Consider the following 13,835-nt stretch of genomic DNA (forward strand, 5'->3'; position numbering starts at 1 on the left):
CTTTGCAGTCTGTCTGGTGTGGCTGTCTGTCAGGGCAGCTCCCACAGCCAAACCCAGAAGCACTTGAGGAAACTGGAGTCTCTGGGTGGGACAGCAGTTCTCCACCGGTGGCAACTCTGCCCCTGGGGACATTTAGCAATATCAGATGTTTTTGTCAGTCACAATAGGAAGGCACCCTTGGCATCTTGAGAGCAGAGGCCAGGAGACCCTGCTAGCTCTCCTATAAGGCATGGGACAGTCCCCCACAGCAAGGAATGACCTGACCCCACATGTGACCAGGCCCACCCCGCCCTACGAGGCCACCTCTTTCAGAACCCCTCCACCAGGGTATGCAGCAGAAGGTGACTGAGGCCAGCTCTGGGCCAGGGACATGCTCCAGGCTGGGCACAAGCCCAGAGGAGGGTGGGGCAGGAAGAGACACCCAGGTCCTGTTGTTTGGGGGCTGGTCACTGAGCACTGACCTGGTGAGGGGCTGGAGGACCTCAGGGTGGAGTGGCTGAAGCAGGTAGAGGCTCTTGCCAGGTAGACGAGGGGCAGCAGGGGCACCAGGTGAAGCAGAAACATGGCAGGCGGGGGGGGCCACGTCCCCATGCTGACCGCCATGCGTGGTCACCGGCAGGCCTGGGAGTGTCTATGTGGGTGTTCTCCCCCGTGTGACGAGAAAGACTGCAGTCCAAGGCGTCTGAGGCACTCTGGGGGTGAGAGTCCCAGCTGGGGAAGTGTGTGTGAATATGGGGTCACCGCGGGCTGCGGCCCTGGCCATCGGGGGTCACCGTCAGCTGCGGATGAGGTGCCAGAGAGATGCTGAGTGGGAGGGAGGCCCAGGAAATGGGGTGGCGGGCGGGAAGGCCATGAGAGGACTGGAGAATGAGGACGTGGCCACGTGCGGAGGCCTTGGCGGGTCCTGGGTGTGGTGGACACTTGGACATGGACTTCTCCAAGGTGCTTTGCTGGGGGCGGGGGGTGGGTAGAGAGAAGGTGCGTGTGCGCCGGGAGCTGCAGCGGGACCCCCACCGCACTGTGCCACTGCCAGGGAGAAGCAGAGTCCATGCGCCAGGAGGGGGAAATTTCCTGGGGACACCATTGCACAGGGGAATGTGGCCAGCACCCGCTGGCAGAGACAGGCACAGCCACCATCACCAGGGGTTGTCCCAGGGCAGAGGCAGGGAGGGGCCGTGAGGGAGCCTGCAGGTGGCTGATTGAATAAGACAGGGGCCCTGCCTCCAGTGCCCACAGGCCTCGCCACCTGCCACCAGCTGTGAGAATCTCTGCCCTTCAGTGGTCCTTGTCCTTGCCTTGGGCAGTGGACTCTGCCTCCTTAGGTCTTGACCTTGCTCGGATCTCCTACTTCCCTCTGAAATGCACCTTCCAGGACGTCTTCCAGATTCTCCCAGAAGGACAAGGTCCCCTTCACCTTCAAAGGGGGAGAGGACAGTCAGAGGCGAGGCCAGCCCCCCCCCCCCCGCACATGCTCGCCCTCATCACCCCTCCTGCTAGCTGCAGACTGTCCCCACACCCTCCCACGGGCTCTCTTGCACAGCCACCCCCCGCCACAGGGTCCCCCCAGCCCTGCGCCTCATCACTGCTGGACACCTGTCCCCAGCACTCACCCCTCCCCCACTGGCCACTGCCCTGGGCTCACGGCCCTGGACCCTCTCCAGTGGGTCCGCAGCCCTCCCCGCCTCCGTCTTTCTGTAGCTTGAGACACCTGCAACCCTCCTTATTTCTGGACAGTCCCTCTTCCACGTGGTCCCTGAACACACTTCCTCCTGACTTGTACCCTGATTCCTGCCACCTCTTCCCCAGGTTTTTGTGGCACTCCTCTGAGATGTCACCACAAGCTCTGGCCACTGCCACTGCTGTGCCCTCTGAGTTCCTTGCCTGGGCGCCCAGGTCCACGTCCCCACCATACAGTCCCTTAGTTGTCCCACGGTACTACATGGTTCCAGAGCCACCCGCCCCTCCGTCCCCCTCCCAGGGGGCTGGGGCCAGACACAGGCCTCCTCCCCCGGGTTCTGTACACAAAGGGTCCAGGCTGTCACCAGCACTTCTTCCACCTTGTCCCAGAGCGGAGTTGCCCAGGTCCGAACCCTGCCAGCCTGGGGTCACGAAAGCCCTAGAGGGCAGGGGTCAAACCCCAGCTCTGGGGGAGTCCAGCCCAGGCGCTCCTCTGATGCTCTGTGGCCACCCAGGCATTGACCCCCAACTTGTTGGTCTGTGTGTCCCCTCCTCCTGCAGAGGGGGCAGGGAGCGTCCACAGCCCCTCCAAGAAGGGTCTGGAGCTGAGACCCTCCTCAGGGTGCCTCGCAGGCCGCCTCCTGCCTCCTCAGTCCCAGCGTGGAGGGACAGGTCCCAGGCATAGCTCAGTCACTGCTGGGGTCCGCCTGGGCCTGTCCTTACTGTCTCAAGTGCCCGCCCTGCCCTGGGGCTTCCCTGCAGCCTCTCCCCCAGGGCCTCCTTGCCCTCTGACCTCTACCCAGCCTCTCCTCTGGGCCTCACAAGCCGCCATCCTCCATTTCTGCTGCACACAGACACCAGCCAGTGTCCCCCAGAGCCATGTCCTTAGGGATGGTGTCCCCTGACCGTCATCCTGCGCCCAGAGCTCCACAATGTTATACTTGTAGCTACAGCAGAAGGCTGCCTAGAGCAGCTGGACACAGGACACACTGACCGTCCCCAGGGAGGCCTGAGCTGGCAGCCTGGGTGGAGGTCTGCTCTCAGGACCCTCACACACGTGCAGAATGTCACCTGTATGCACAGGCAGGGACCATGAGCCCACCCCCAGCAGCTGGCCCAGGCTCTCCCAGCCTCCCCCATTTCCTCTGGTGGCTCTTGAAGCTGCAGGTTGTGCCCACCCTGGAAGCCAGGCCAAGCCATGCTCGGGTGACACAGGCTGGTGGCAGATAAAACAAGCAGGTCCCGGAGCCATCTCACTGGCCTTCGAGCCAGCCCTTGTGCCACTTCTGCAAGGTCCCTGCCCCACGCACACCCCCAGGGGAGAGGTTTCACTCTGGTGGGCAGTGGTCACCTGCCCTCAGTTCCTCATGTCAGCCCCACACCTGTGACCCCTGTGCCCTCATCCCCGAATGCCCTTCACCTGCGCCTTGTCAGGGACTCTGTCTACCCCACCCAGACAGAATAAGTCCCTGCACCGCTGTGGACAGGCTTCTGTTTGCAGTTGCTCCTGTGGCCTCTCTTGCCAGAAAATGAACCCCCATCCCCTCCCTCAGTCCAGGCCCTTCACCTCTATTAATGTTACCCAAGCTTCTGTTAGCTTGATTTCTTTCTTTCTTTCTTTTTTAATACTGAGGATTAAACCCAGGGCCTCGTGCATACTGAGCAAAAGGTCTACCCCTGAGATGTACCCCTAGTCCTGTTTGCTTACTTTGAGACGGGGTCTGGCCTTGAACTTGTGATCCTCTGGCCTCAGCCTCCTGAGTGGCTGGGATCACAGGCGGCCACTGCTTGGCTTCTCTGGCCTTCTGTAGGTCGCCACCCAGTGCCATTCCCACTAGCTTTCTGGCTGTCCTCTCCCTCCATGTCCTGGACTTCCATCCATAGCCCCCCTGAGCATGCATGGTGCGGAGGCGCGGGCTCGGCAGTCCCATCTCCAGGCCTGGGCCCAAGGCCGAGGTCATGGCAAGTTTGTCCTTTCTGAGTGTCCCCACTGGGGCCCGCTAAAGCTCCACCCCTGCCACCCCTCAGCCCGCCCTCAGTCCTGGCGCTGCCCCCACGCCACACTCCACCGCCCCCCTTCCTCACCACCGCCTGCCCACCAGGAATAGGGAAGGGGCCCGCCTGTCTGAGGAAGGAGTCCATCTGGGGCCTGAGCAGTGGGGACTGTGGTGTGGGGACGCCCTGGGGGACAGGGCACCGCTGGGTTCCGTCCCAGGTGGGGACGCCTCAGTTCTTCATCTCAGTTCTGAATGACCAGACTGTCACAGGGTGCAGAAAGGGCGTGGCAGGTGGTGGGCACCAGGAGGTGGAGCAGTGGGGTGGGGTGGGCTGTCCCCTGGCCCAGGGCCGGTTGGACAGCTGGTCAGCAGGCTGCCCAGTGAGGAGCTGGTTCACAGCTCACTGCCTGGAGTCTGAGCATTTCTGAGGCCACAGTGCCCCCTGATGGCCATGCAGTCCACCCATAAGGACAGTGCCCCACAGCTCACCAAGGAAGGTCTGTCATCACCATTTTATAAATGAGGTCCAGAGAGGGTGGTCCAGCTGCCTGGAGTCACACAGCCAGAAGCAGACCCATAGCTCATCCTGGGATCTGGTCATCTCCCAGGACTCTGCTGTCCTAGCCAGTGACCACTGAAGGCATTCTGGAGACCAGGCTTGGAGAACTTGCCCACCATCTCCCACCCTCCTGCAGGGGCAGAGGTTTCCAAACAGAATGAGTTTGGATTTGCCTCCTAGCAAAGATGATCCTGGGGTTTGATTCACAGCACCAGGCGCGGGGCTGGTGGCAGGGGCTGGCTCCTGGATAGGGGAGAGGGACAGGGCTGTGTCTGGAGCCTGTTGCAGGGGGGTCCACCCAGGTCTGGGCTCAGCTCCAGAGGCGGGACCCCCCTGCCCCCCCCACCCCTCACCTGCTTTTCTCAGCCCCTCCCACCCGGGCCCTCTCCGGTCATGATCCCAGGACATGAGAAACTGGGGGCTCACTGGGAAGGCCTGAGGCTCCTCGCCCTGCTTGACAGAGGCCAAGTGAGACCCAGGGGAGAAGGGGCCATCCAGGGTCACCGGGAAGGTCTTGGGCAGAGGTAGGGTGCCCCCGTTTCTCCTAAGTCCAGGCCCAGTTTCCTTCCCCTCCCCTGGGGACCCAGGCCCAGGGTGGTTGCAGCCAGCACCTCTTGGGCCGTGGCTGTGTGGAGGGAATGGCCAATGGACCGTGAGCCGCAGGGGCAGGCCAGGGGGTCACGTCAGGTCCTCTGATGGTCGCATTTTCCTTTGGCTGCAGGGCGCTGTGCAGAGCTGCAGATGCACGTCACCCAGGCCATGGCCACGGCCACTGAGCAGAGAGAGCTGATCGCCCGCTTAGAGCAGGACCTGAGCACCATCCAGTCCCTCCGGCGCCCGGATGCGGAGGTGAGCCCCGCTCCCCTCTGCCCTTCCCCGGGCCCCCGTCCTTTCAGCCTCAGGAGCCCTGGACCTCCCAGGTCGGCCCCCCATGACCCTGCAGCTGGGTAAGCCCACCCCACCCCAAAAATCTAGGGGGCTGCGCCCACATCTTCTGGGCTCCCCACTCCCCCCGGGCTGGCCACCGTCCTCCCCACGGGCAGAGGCAAGGCCAGGCTCCTGCACCCCTCTCTTGGCTGAAGCATCAGAGGCCCCAGACCACAGAAGGCAGGAGCCCAGAGGGTCCCCAGGGGCACGGCATCTCCCTCGCAGCTGAGGAGGTGTGGCTGCCCGGGTCCCACAGCGTCCGGCTGCTGGGCCAGGGTTGCCCAGGCTCTGGTGCCGCTCAGGGCCCAGTGGCCAGGTGAGAGCCACGCGGCTGAACTCCCTCAGGAGCACCCCAGGGCCCAGTCCATGCAGGCCGGCAGCTCTCCACCCCACTTGGCTCGGCCACCCTGAGAGAGGGCGGTCAGTGCCCGGATGTGGGAGCACCTGCGTCTCTCCCCCACCTCAGGGTGCTGCTGAGCAAGGGTTGGAGAAGATCCCAGAGCCCATCAAGGAGGCCACCGCCCTGTTCTATGGTGAGATGGGGCCCAGGGAGGAGGGCTGGGGGCAGGTGCAGGCGGAGAGCCCAGAGCCCCCAAGGACGCTCCCCCTCCTCAACAGAGGAGCCCCCACCCAACAATGCAGCAGGGACCTCGAAAGCAGCAGGTCGGCCCCCGCGCCCACCCCGTGGCCTGCCGTGGCTTTAGTGCCACGAGGCAGCTGGAGCTCCTCAGGGTTGAGGGGAGGCAGCCTCCTCAGGACTGAGGCCAGAACCTGAGGCTGCCGCACCAGGATGTGGGGGTGTGTCCAGGCCTCCCCAGTTCCCTCAGTGTCTCTTTGCTTGACAAGGGACGGGTGTGACAGAGGCAGTGGCCCCGCATCCACACAGAGTAACAGGGCGGAGGAGCCCCAGGCCTGGCAGTGCAGACAGGTGCCCTGCAGGGCCAGCCTCGGCCCTCTCAGGCTCCCTGGCTGCCCCTCCCCTTCACACACCTGCTCACACCTGGGGGGCCGACTTCCACCTCAAGGCCTGGGCCACCCATGTCTCCTGCCACCCAAAGCCACCGTCTCCACTCTCTCCCAGGACCCTCCCCACCAGCCAGTGGCACCCTCCCCGAGGGCCAGGTGGATTCCCTGCTGTCCATCATCTCCAGCCAGAGGGAGCGCTTCCGTACCCGGAACCAGGAGCTAGAGGCTGTGAGTCACGTCCTTCTGTCCCCTGCATGCCACGGTCCTGAGAACACAGTGGGAGAACAACACATGGGCCCAGAGGAGGAAACTGTCACAGACCTTAAACTGCAGTGAGAAGGGGCCTGTCCTGTGCGGTCAGGGAGGGCTTCCTGGAGGAGGCCGCGTGCGCCATGCTGAGTCCTAAGAACAGCAAAGGGATCTCAAGGGGTCAGGGGACCAAGGAGCCCAAAGAGCCTGCTGGCCACTGGCCCACACCAGGGCCTTCCTGGAGGGGCACCTGAGGGAGGGCTTGCCCTGCACGGGTGACCATCTGGACTTGAGAGGTGCTGTGGGCCCCAGAGGAGGGGCCTCCATAGGGTGTTGTCTACACGTGGCTGGTGGCTGCAGGGATGAGGTCCCCAAAGGGGACGGAACAGAGCCCTGGAGGGCCTGGGAGGGAGCAGGAGGAGCAGGGGCAGGAGGTGTCTAGACACTATGCCTAGGTCAGGGCCTGGGTGTCCCCAGGAAGGCACGGACACTGAATGCAGTAGGGCAGAGAGCCAGGTGACAGAGCAGGGAAACGTGGGTGTGGCACTGCCCCGGCCTTGGGGCTCTGGAGCCAGTCCTGGGACTCTCCCCTACAGACACTCTCCCAATGGGAGGGGTCGGAAGTCGCAGAACCTTCTCACAGACCGAAGGCCCCACCAGAGCCATCAGCGACTGGCATGGTCACACCCAAGGACCCTCTGCCACCCAGCTCTGGAGCAAGAGGCTGTACAGAAGGAGCCACCAGGGCTGCAGGTGTAACCTGGGAACCTCCTGGCCCTCAGGCCCTGGGGACAGCCCCGGTGGGAAGGCCAGGAGACACAGGAAGTGGGGGAGCAAAAGCCTTTAGAGGGTTCCAGCCTGTGCTTGTGCCGGGCATGGGGGTGCAGCTCAGGAGGCTGAGGCAGGAGGATGGCAAGTTCAAGGCCAGCCTCAGCAACTGAGCAAGACCCTGTCTCAAAAATAAAAAGGACCGGGGGCTCGGTGGTAGAGTACCCCTCGATTTAATCCCTGCACCCCCCAAAATAATAACAATTTTAGACCTGGTACCAAAACCTTTCTTAAAAATCATGGTGAAATAAACAACGTAACATAAACTTACCATCCTGACCAATAAGTACACTCGCATTGTACCACCGTCACCCCGGCCATCTCCTGAGCTCTGCATCCTGCAAGTCTGAACCTCCACCCACTCAGGTCCCCACTCTTCCTCTGCTGGCACCTGGCAGCTGCCACCCTGCTTCTGTCTCTAGGAACTGAACCACAATTTTCTTTCTCACTTCACATAAGTGGATTCATACTGTATTTTCCTTGGTGACTGGCTTAGTTCACTTACTGTCATGTCCTCAAGGTTGATCCATGTTGTACCATATGTCCCAAAGTCCCTCCTTTTAAGAACTGCTCCATTTTCTGCATGTGCCACATTTTATTTGTCCACTCCCCTGCGAGACCTCTGGGCTGCCCCCGGGCTGTGGCTGTCGAGAGCAGTGTTCACAAGGGTGCACAGATGACATTCCTTCCAGACCCTGCTCTCCTATTATTTTGGACGTGATCCCAGAAGGGGCCTTGCCAGAGCATGTGACAGTTCTACATTCGGTTTTTCAAGGAACATGGCCACACTGCCATGTTCCTCTTGGTACTGCTTGAATTTTGAACAGCAGAAAGGAAACCCCCACTTTCACACACTTGAGGAAATTGAAACACGAGATCCCATTTCCTCTCGCCTTTAGGTCAGCCAACATTAAATCCACACGGCTGTGATTCCATTTCTGTGAAATGTCCAGGAAGTGACTGCCAGGGGGCGGGGGACAGGGGGACGGCTGACAGGTGCAGGGATTCTTGCTAGGGTGATAAAAATGTCCTGAAATTAAATGATGGAGATGGTTGGACATGGTGAGTGGACTGCATTGTCCACATAAAGATGGTGACATTTATGGGATTGGATTAGACCTCCGTGGCTTACAGAGGCTGGGGACACGGCTCAGAGGGAGAGCCCTGGTCTACCAAGTGCAAGGACCTGGGTTGACCCCCAGCAGTGCATTAATAATAACAGGAGTCATGATGATCATCTAAAAGGCTGGTAACACCCCAACCAAATAAAACACGAAGACACCTGACCCCAGACGGTGACCTGGGCTGGGACCAGGAAGAAAAGGGGGAACTTCCAAGAGGGGCAGCCATGAGCAGTGTCCAGCAGGTCAAGGAGAAGGCCAAGGGCACAGAGAGGTGCCTAGTAGAGGGCAGTACTTGTGCCAGTGTGGTGCCCTCTGACCCTGGCCCTCCCACCTGCCCACTGCCCCCACAGGAGAGCCGCCTGGCGCAGCACACCATCCAAGCCCTGCAGGGCGAGCTGGACAGCCTGCGCGCCGACAACATCAAGCTCTTCGAGAAGATCAAGTTCCTGCAGAGCTACCCAGGCAGGGTGAGCGTCCTCCCGGTCAGCCCCAGGGGGCCAGGTGGAGGGAGAGGCTGGTCAGGGCCTTGAGACAGGAAGGCTGGGGGAATGACCTGTGGGGCAACCCTGGGCCTGGGGGACCTCCAAGGCCATCCAGCACCGCGACTCTTGTCAGCCAATCTCCCTGTGCTCAGAGTGGACTCCATAAGGGTTCACTCAAAAAACCAGCAGGGAGGTGGGTCCTGGACCAGGGGCCCACCAGCCCAGGCAACCCTTCTGTGAAATGGTGGTGACCCACTAGTGCACCCCAGGATCTGGGCACTGAACCCTAGGGGTACTGAGCATTCAGGACAGGCTGGGAACTGGTATGTTTTATACATCTATATTTTTTTAAAAATTCAGAATTTTCATTCCAGTTGAGAATGCTGTCCCTGGTGTCCTTCGGCCCCCAGGCCTCTCAGGGGTCCCGGCCTGCAAGGAAACCCTTTCTGTGACCAAAGGAAGACAGAGCGGGAAGTAAAAGGGGAGGGAGCTCAGACACCGCGGGCCCCACCCTCACCTGCTGGAGCAGCGCTGCTATGCTGCTCTCCAGCCACCAGAGGGCGCCCAGACTCCACGAACCAGTGCTGCTCCAAGTGGCTGCCTCCCGCAACCCCCAGCAACCCCCGCGAAACCTACCAAGCGCATCCTGGCCCACACCTGTGGTCCCAGCTACTAGGAAGACGGACGCAGGAAGATAGCTTGAGCCCACGAATTAGAGGCCAGCCTCAGCAACTAGTACCCAGGCCCAGCCCTGTCCTGTCCCACCTGGGCCTCGTTTCCCTAGAGGTAACCAGAGGTGGGCCTGACGCCTGGAGAGGAGACAGAACTCTGACCCCAGGCCAGAGCCAGCGGTCACATTCACACTGTCACCCAGCACCCTCTCCCAGAAGCCATGGCTGTTGGCCTGCCTTCCTTGAGCACTGCCTGCCTGCTGGGCCGTGCCCCTGACGGGCTTCTCCTCCTCCCCGTGTGCAGGGTGGCAGCAGTGATGACACGGAGCTGCGATACTCGACCCAGTATGAGGAGCGTCTGGACCCCTTCTCCTCCTTCAGCAAGCGGGTCAGTGCAGGGGGCCTGAGCAGTTCCCACCACTCCCTTCCCTATGCCCATCTGTTCTCCCCTGGCCTGGCACACTCGGCTCTGCATGCCCAGACCCTCCCTGACCAGCAGCTCCACACTGCTTCAGTGCCATAGACGCCCAGGACACCCCCAGGAAGACCTCAGTGGCTCTCTGTGGGTGTGTGGCAGTGAGCAGGTTCACCAAGTGCTCCGTGGGGCAGGCAGACAAAGCAAGGGGGTCCCACTCCCCACGATGGTGGTGGCCTCCCCCACCCACCTAAGCCTTCCTCTCCAGGAAGAGCTTTTTACACAGGCATTAGGGGCCCTGGGAGTGGGGGAGTCACACAGATGCTGGGGGAGCCCAGAATGTCACACTGAGTGGGACTGTCACCAGGGGGCCCGTAGCAGCCATCTAGGGCTCTGCAGCCCTCTCTGGGTCCTTTCTTCATCGTCCCTCCTCCTTCAGGAGCGGCAGAGGAAGTACCTGAGCCTGAGCCCCTGGGACAAGGCCACACTAAGCATGGTGAGTCCCCACGCCTGTGCCTACCTGGGACAGACAGGAACATCTATCTCTAGGCACCATGGCACCTGCCCTCCAGCCCCATCGGGAGAAACCCCAGGGGCCACACAGCTTCTCCCATGCCCTAACAAGGGGGGCCATGTGACTGGGGAAATGGGACAGGGTCCTTCCCTCTCCCCAGCAGCTCCTCTGATAACACCATTCACTGTCAGCTTTGGAACTGGGCTGCAGGGGGCGCCATTCCCCAAAATCCTGTAGCTGGACTTCCCCCTCCATCGGCCCCCTTCCATACATTGTAGAAGGGTCCCCAGCTCCCAGCCCTTCCCTCCCCTTGCAGCCCCAGCGCCCCTTTGCAAGAGCCAGGGGCAGCCCCTTCCCACCCTCCCACTCCCTGTTTGGCCCCCAGGGTCGTCTGGTCCTCTCCAACAAGATGGCCCGCACCATCGGCTTCTTCTACACCCTCTTCCTGCATTGCCTGGTCTTCTTGGTGAGTGTTCTGACAATAAGCCAGCGATGTCACCATGCTCTGCTGACCTCCAGGGCAGCAGGACCCTGTTACTGTGGCCTCCTCAAAGCCACACCCTCAGTTCTGAGCCACTCCTCTCCCTTGGGTCCCCATCCTGGGGACAAAGAGCACTCCAGACTTGGATTGGATCCTCTGACTAGGGCACAGCCTGGCCACTCAGGGGAGGAGGCCTGGTTGACCACAGCCACTGACCCAGACCTGAGCGGCTTGGTGGAAAGAAAGGCCTTGGTGGGAGCCTGAGGCAAGAGGGACCAGGTCTAACAAATCTCCCCAGTGACTGCCGGGTGGGCTGTCCACATCTCCCCAAGTCAGAGGGGCACTGGAGTCAGTGGCCTGGGGATGCCTCTGTGTCTGCCACAGTGGGGAGGAGAGGGCCAGCCTGTTGTATGAGTCCAACCTCAGGGACTCACCTCCAGTCAGCCTGTCCCATGGCCCCTCCAGAGCTAGCCTGGGCTCCCACTCTGACTGCAGGGCCCAGCACCTCCTGGACCTGTCAGAAGTATGCCCCGTGTCAGGGCCATTCCTCTGTGTCTGGACCTATCGGACCTCCTGTGAGACAAGCAAGCTCAGGAGTGTCTCTGTAGCCCACTTCCTTGGGGCCAAGGCCACAGGACATTTCTGTCCCCAGAGTGCAGACACAGGGGCCATGGGTGGGCTGTGGGAGTGGCCATGAGGTGGGTGGGAAGCTCACACTGTCTCCATCTGGTCAGGTGCTCTACAAGCTGGCCTGGAGCGAGAGTGTGGAGAGGGACTGTGCTGCCACCTGCGCCAAGAAGTGAGAATGTCCCCTGTTCCCAAAACCCAAAATCTAGTCCCCGAACTCCCACCTCCCTCCTCAACACCACACCAAGCCCCTCCCTCATGATGCCTGCTCCTCAGGCTGTCCACCACAGCTCCATCCTGTCCTCTCCCAGCCCTCCACCACGCCCGCTTCCCCAGGGCCATCTGTCACATGGGACGTGCCCCCCCACACACACACACACACACTTCTCTCCTTTGCACATTTAGCCTCAGAAGTGGTTTCTGTTCCCAGGTTCGCCGATCACCTGCACAAGTTCCACGAGAAGGACAACGGGGCGGCAGCTGGTGATTTGTGGCAGTGATACCAGGGTCACCCCTGCAACAGTGTGGCTGCGTCCCCACCCCTGCTTGATCAGTTGCTTCTAATAAGTTAGGCTTCCCCTGACACCCCCCACCAACATGGAAACTGTCCTTGTCCTTGGCCCAATAGCTTCCAGAGGTCCCAGGTCCCCTTGGGCTCCTTAAAAGAATGTCAGAGCCACATCAGGGTTCCCTAGGTCCAGACAGCCCCCTAAAGCCTGGCCAGGCTGACCAAATGCTCCACCTGCCTGGCCTGGGCTCCGCACACAGCCTGGCCTCTAGCACTGGTGGCAGAGACCCTGGCTGTGACACTCACCTGATTTTGGCATTGGTTAAACCAGTTTGGACTCCTTAGACCTGGGCTGTGACATCCCCTTTTGCTCCCCTAGGATCTCCCTCACACCCTGAACGAGATGTCAGGTCCTTCCTATAGGCTACTGGGCTTTGAGTCAGACCTCCCTGGTCTGCCTCTGTCACTGATCCACCGCCCCCCCCCCCATAGAACATAGACAAGGTTATATAAGAACTAGTTTACTCATGCCCCACCCCCATCCCCAGAGTATGGGACAGTTTCTGCTACCCCCTCCCTGCCCCCAGACACAAGTGATTTCTGCTTTTTTCTTTAGCAAGATATTCTGGTTTCTAGATGAGGAAGTGCCTCCAACAAGATCCCAGGGCCCCCAGGCTCCTCAGACCCAAGAAATAACTAGAGGGGTCCCAGTGCCTCTCAGCCATGCAGAACTGACTGTGGGCCACCGTAGCATGGCCACCTCTGGGGGCCACTGGCAGATCTCCTTAGTTAGGTTTGCGTTTCACACTCAGCCTTGCATGTTTGAATAAACCATAGTTGCAGCCACACTGCTGCCCATGCTCTGTGACTCCTGAGCTCTGGGACACTGGGGTTCTGAAGGCCAGTAGATGCCTGCAGCACCACCCCAGGATCAGGGCTGGTCTGTCCGTATGGAGCAGGGCCCTAGCATACAGGAAGTCTCTCCCGCTCTTTCTGTCCTCAAGAATTCCGAGTGCATTCAGAGTTTTGCTGAAACCCAAACCCACAGCATCTGGGCTCTCTTGGGCAGGCTTGCAACCCCATCAAAAAGGGAAACCAGTTCCTTTCTTCACAGCCAGCTGTCAGGCTGTAGTTGGGGCCTGATATTTTGGTGAGTCCACATCCCTTCCTGGGGAATCCCTGCTTCCCTTTCTGTACGCACCAGAGCTGGATGTAGAGCAGGGCTCCTTTCCCTTGGGTCCCCCAGGTGCCAGAACTCACACCCATCAGGGATTTGAACACCAGTCTTGCATGGTGATTCCCTGGAACCACTGGACTGTGCCACCTCATCCCCACACCAGCCCCACTCATATACATCTCATTTTGGTCTGTGGTGGCTGGCCTTACCCACTAGGCTGGCTCCAAACCTGGCTCCTGCCCTGAACAGTCTACCAGACCAGAGTCCCCTGTGCCACATCTGCCTCGAGCTTTTTCCTGAATGCTAGAGCTTGTGCATGCAGGGGTCTTCCTTTGAGTTCTTACTACCAGGACCCCTCACCATCTCTTCCCTCAGAACTTCCTCCAAGGCCCCAGAGCTTCCTGTACTCCAAGACACAAGATAGACTGTCCTCTCTGACCCTCATTCCTGTCCCTTGGCTCATCACCCCTTCTTCCCCTCCCAGCCACTTTCGTTTCTCCCACCAGTTCCTCCTGGTAGGTAGGTTACTCAGAGTTACTAGGCCTCTGGCTCCTCCTCACTGCCTCCTCCCAAGGGGTCAGAGCTATTGTTCCACCCTGATCCTCTCTGGCCACTGACAATCCACCAGCAGCA

At 60.6% G+C, this 13,835-nt stretch overlaps 1 protein-coding gene across 5 annotated transcripts in view; it reads left to right on the forward strand.

Moving 5' to 3' along the window:
- Cux1 (cut like homeobox 1) overlaps window positions 1-12,873 on the forward strand; it is a 311,626-nt gene extending 298,753 nt beyond the window's left edge. For all 5 annotated transcript variants that reach the window (XM_078023848.1, XM_078023847.1, XM_078023846.1 and 2 more), the window contains 9 exons: window positions 4,955-5,082; window positions 5,627-5,693; window positions 6,242-6,354; window positions 8,678-8,794; window positions 9,785-9,868; window positions 10,335-10,391; window positions 10,795-10,875; window positions 11,625-11,689; window positions 11,948-12,873. In XM_078023848.1, the coding sequence (XP_077879974.1) occupies window positions 4,955-5,082; window positions 5,627-5,693; window positions 6,242-6,354; window positions 8,678-8,794; window positions 9,785-9,868; window positions 10,335-10,391; window positions 10,795-10,875; window positions 11,625-11,689; window positions 11,948-12,017 (782 nt within the window). In that variant the 3' untranslated portion in view covers window positions 12,018-12,873. The remainder of the gene's footprint in view (window positions 1-4,954; window positions 5,083-5,626; window positions 5,694-6,241; window positions 6,355-8,677; window positions 8,795-9,784; window positions 9,869-10,334; window positions 10,392-10,794; window positions 10,876-11,624; window positions 11,690-11,947) is intronic.
- Window positions 12,874-13,835: the final 962 nt, after the last annotated feature.

This window comes from Ictidomys tridecemlineatus, chromosome 10 (assembly GCF_052094955.1).
Source record: "Ictidomys tridecemlineatus isolate mIctTri1 chromosome 10, mIctTri1.hap1, whole genome shotgun sequence".
Classification (NCBI taxonomy): Eukaryota; Metazoa; Chordata; class Mammalia; order Rodentia; family Sciuridae; genus Ictidomys; species Ictidomys tridecemlineatus.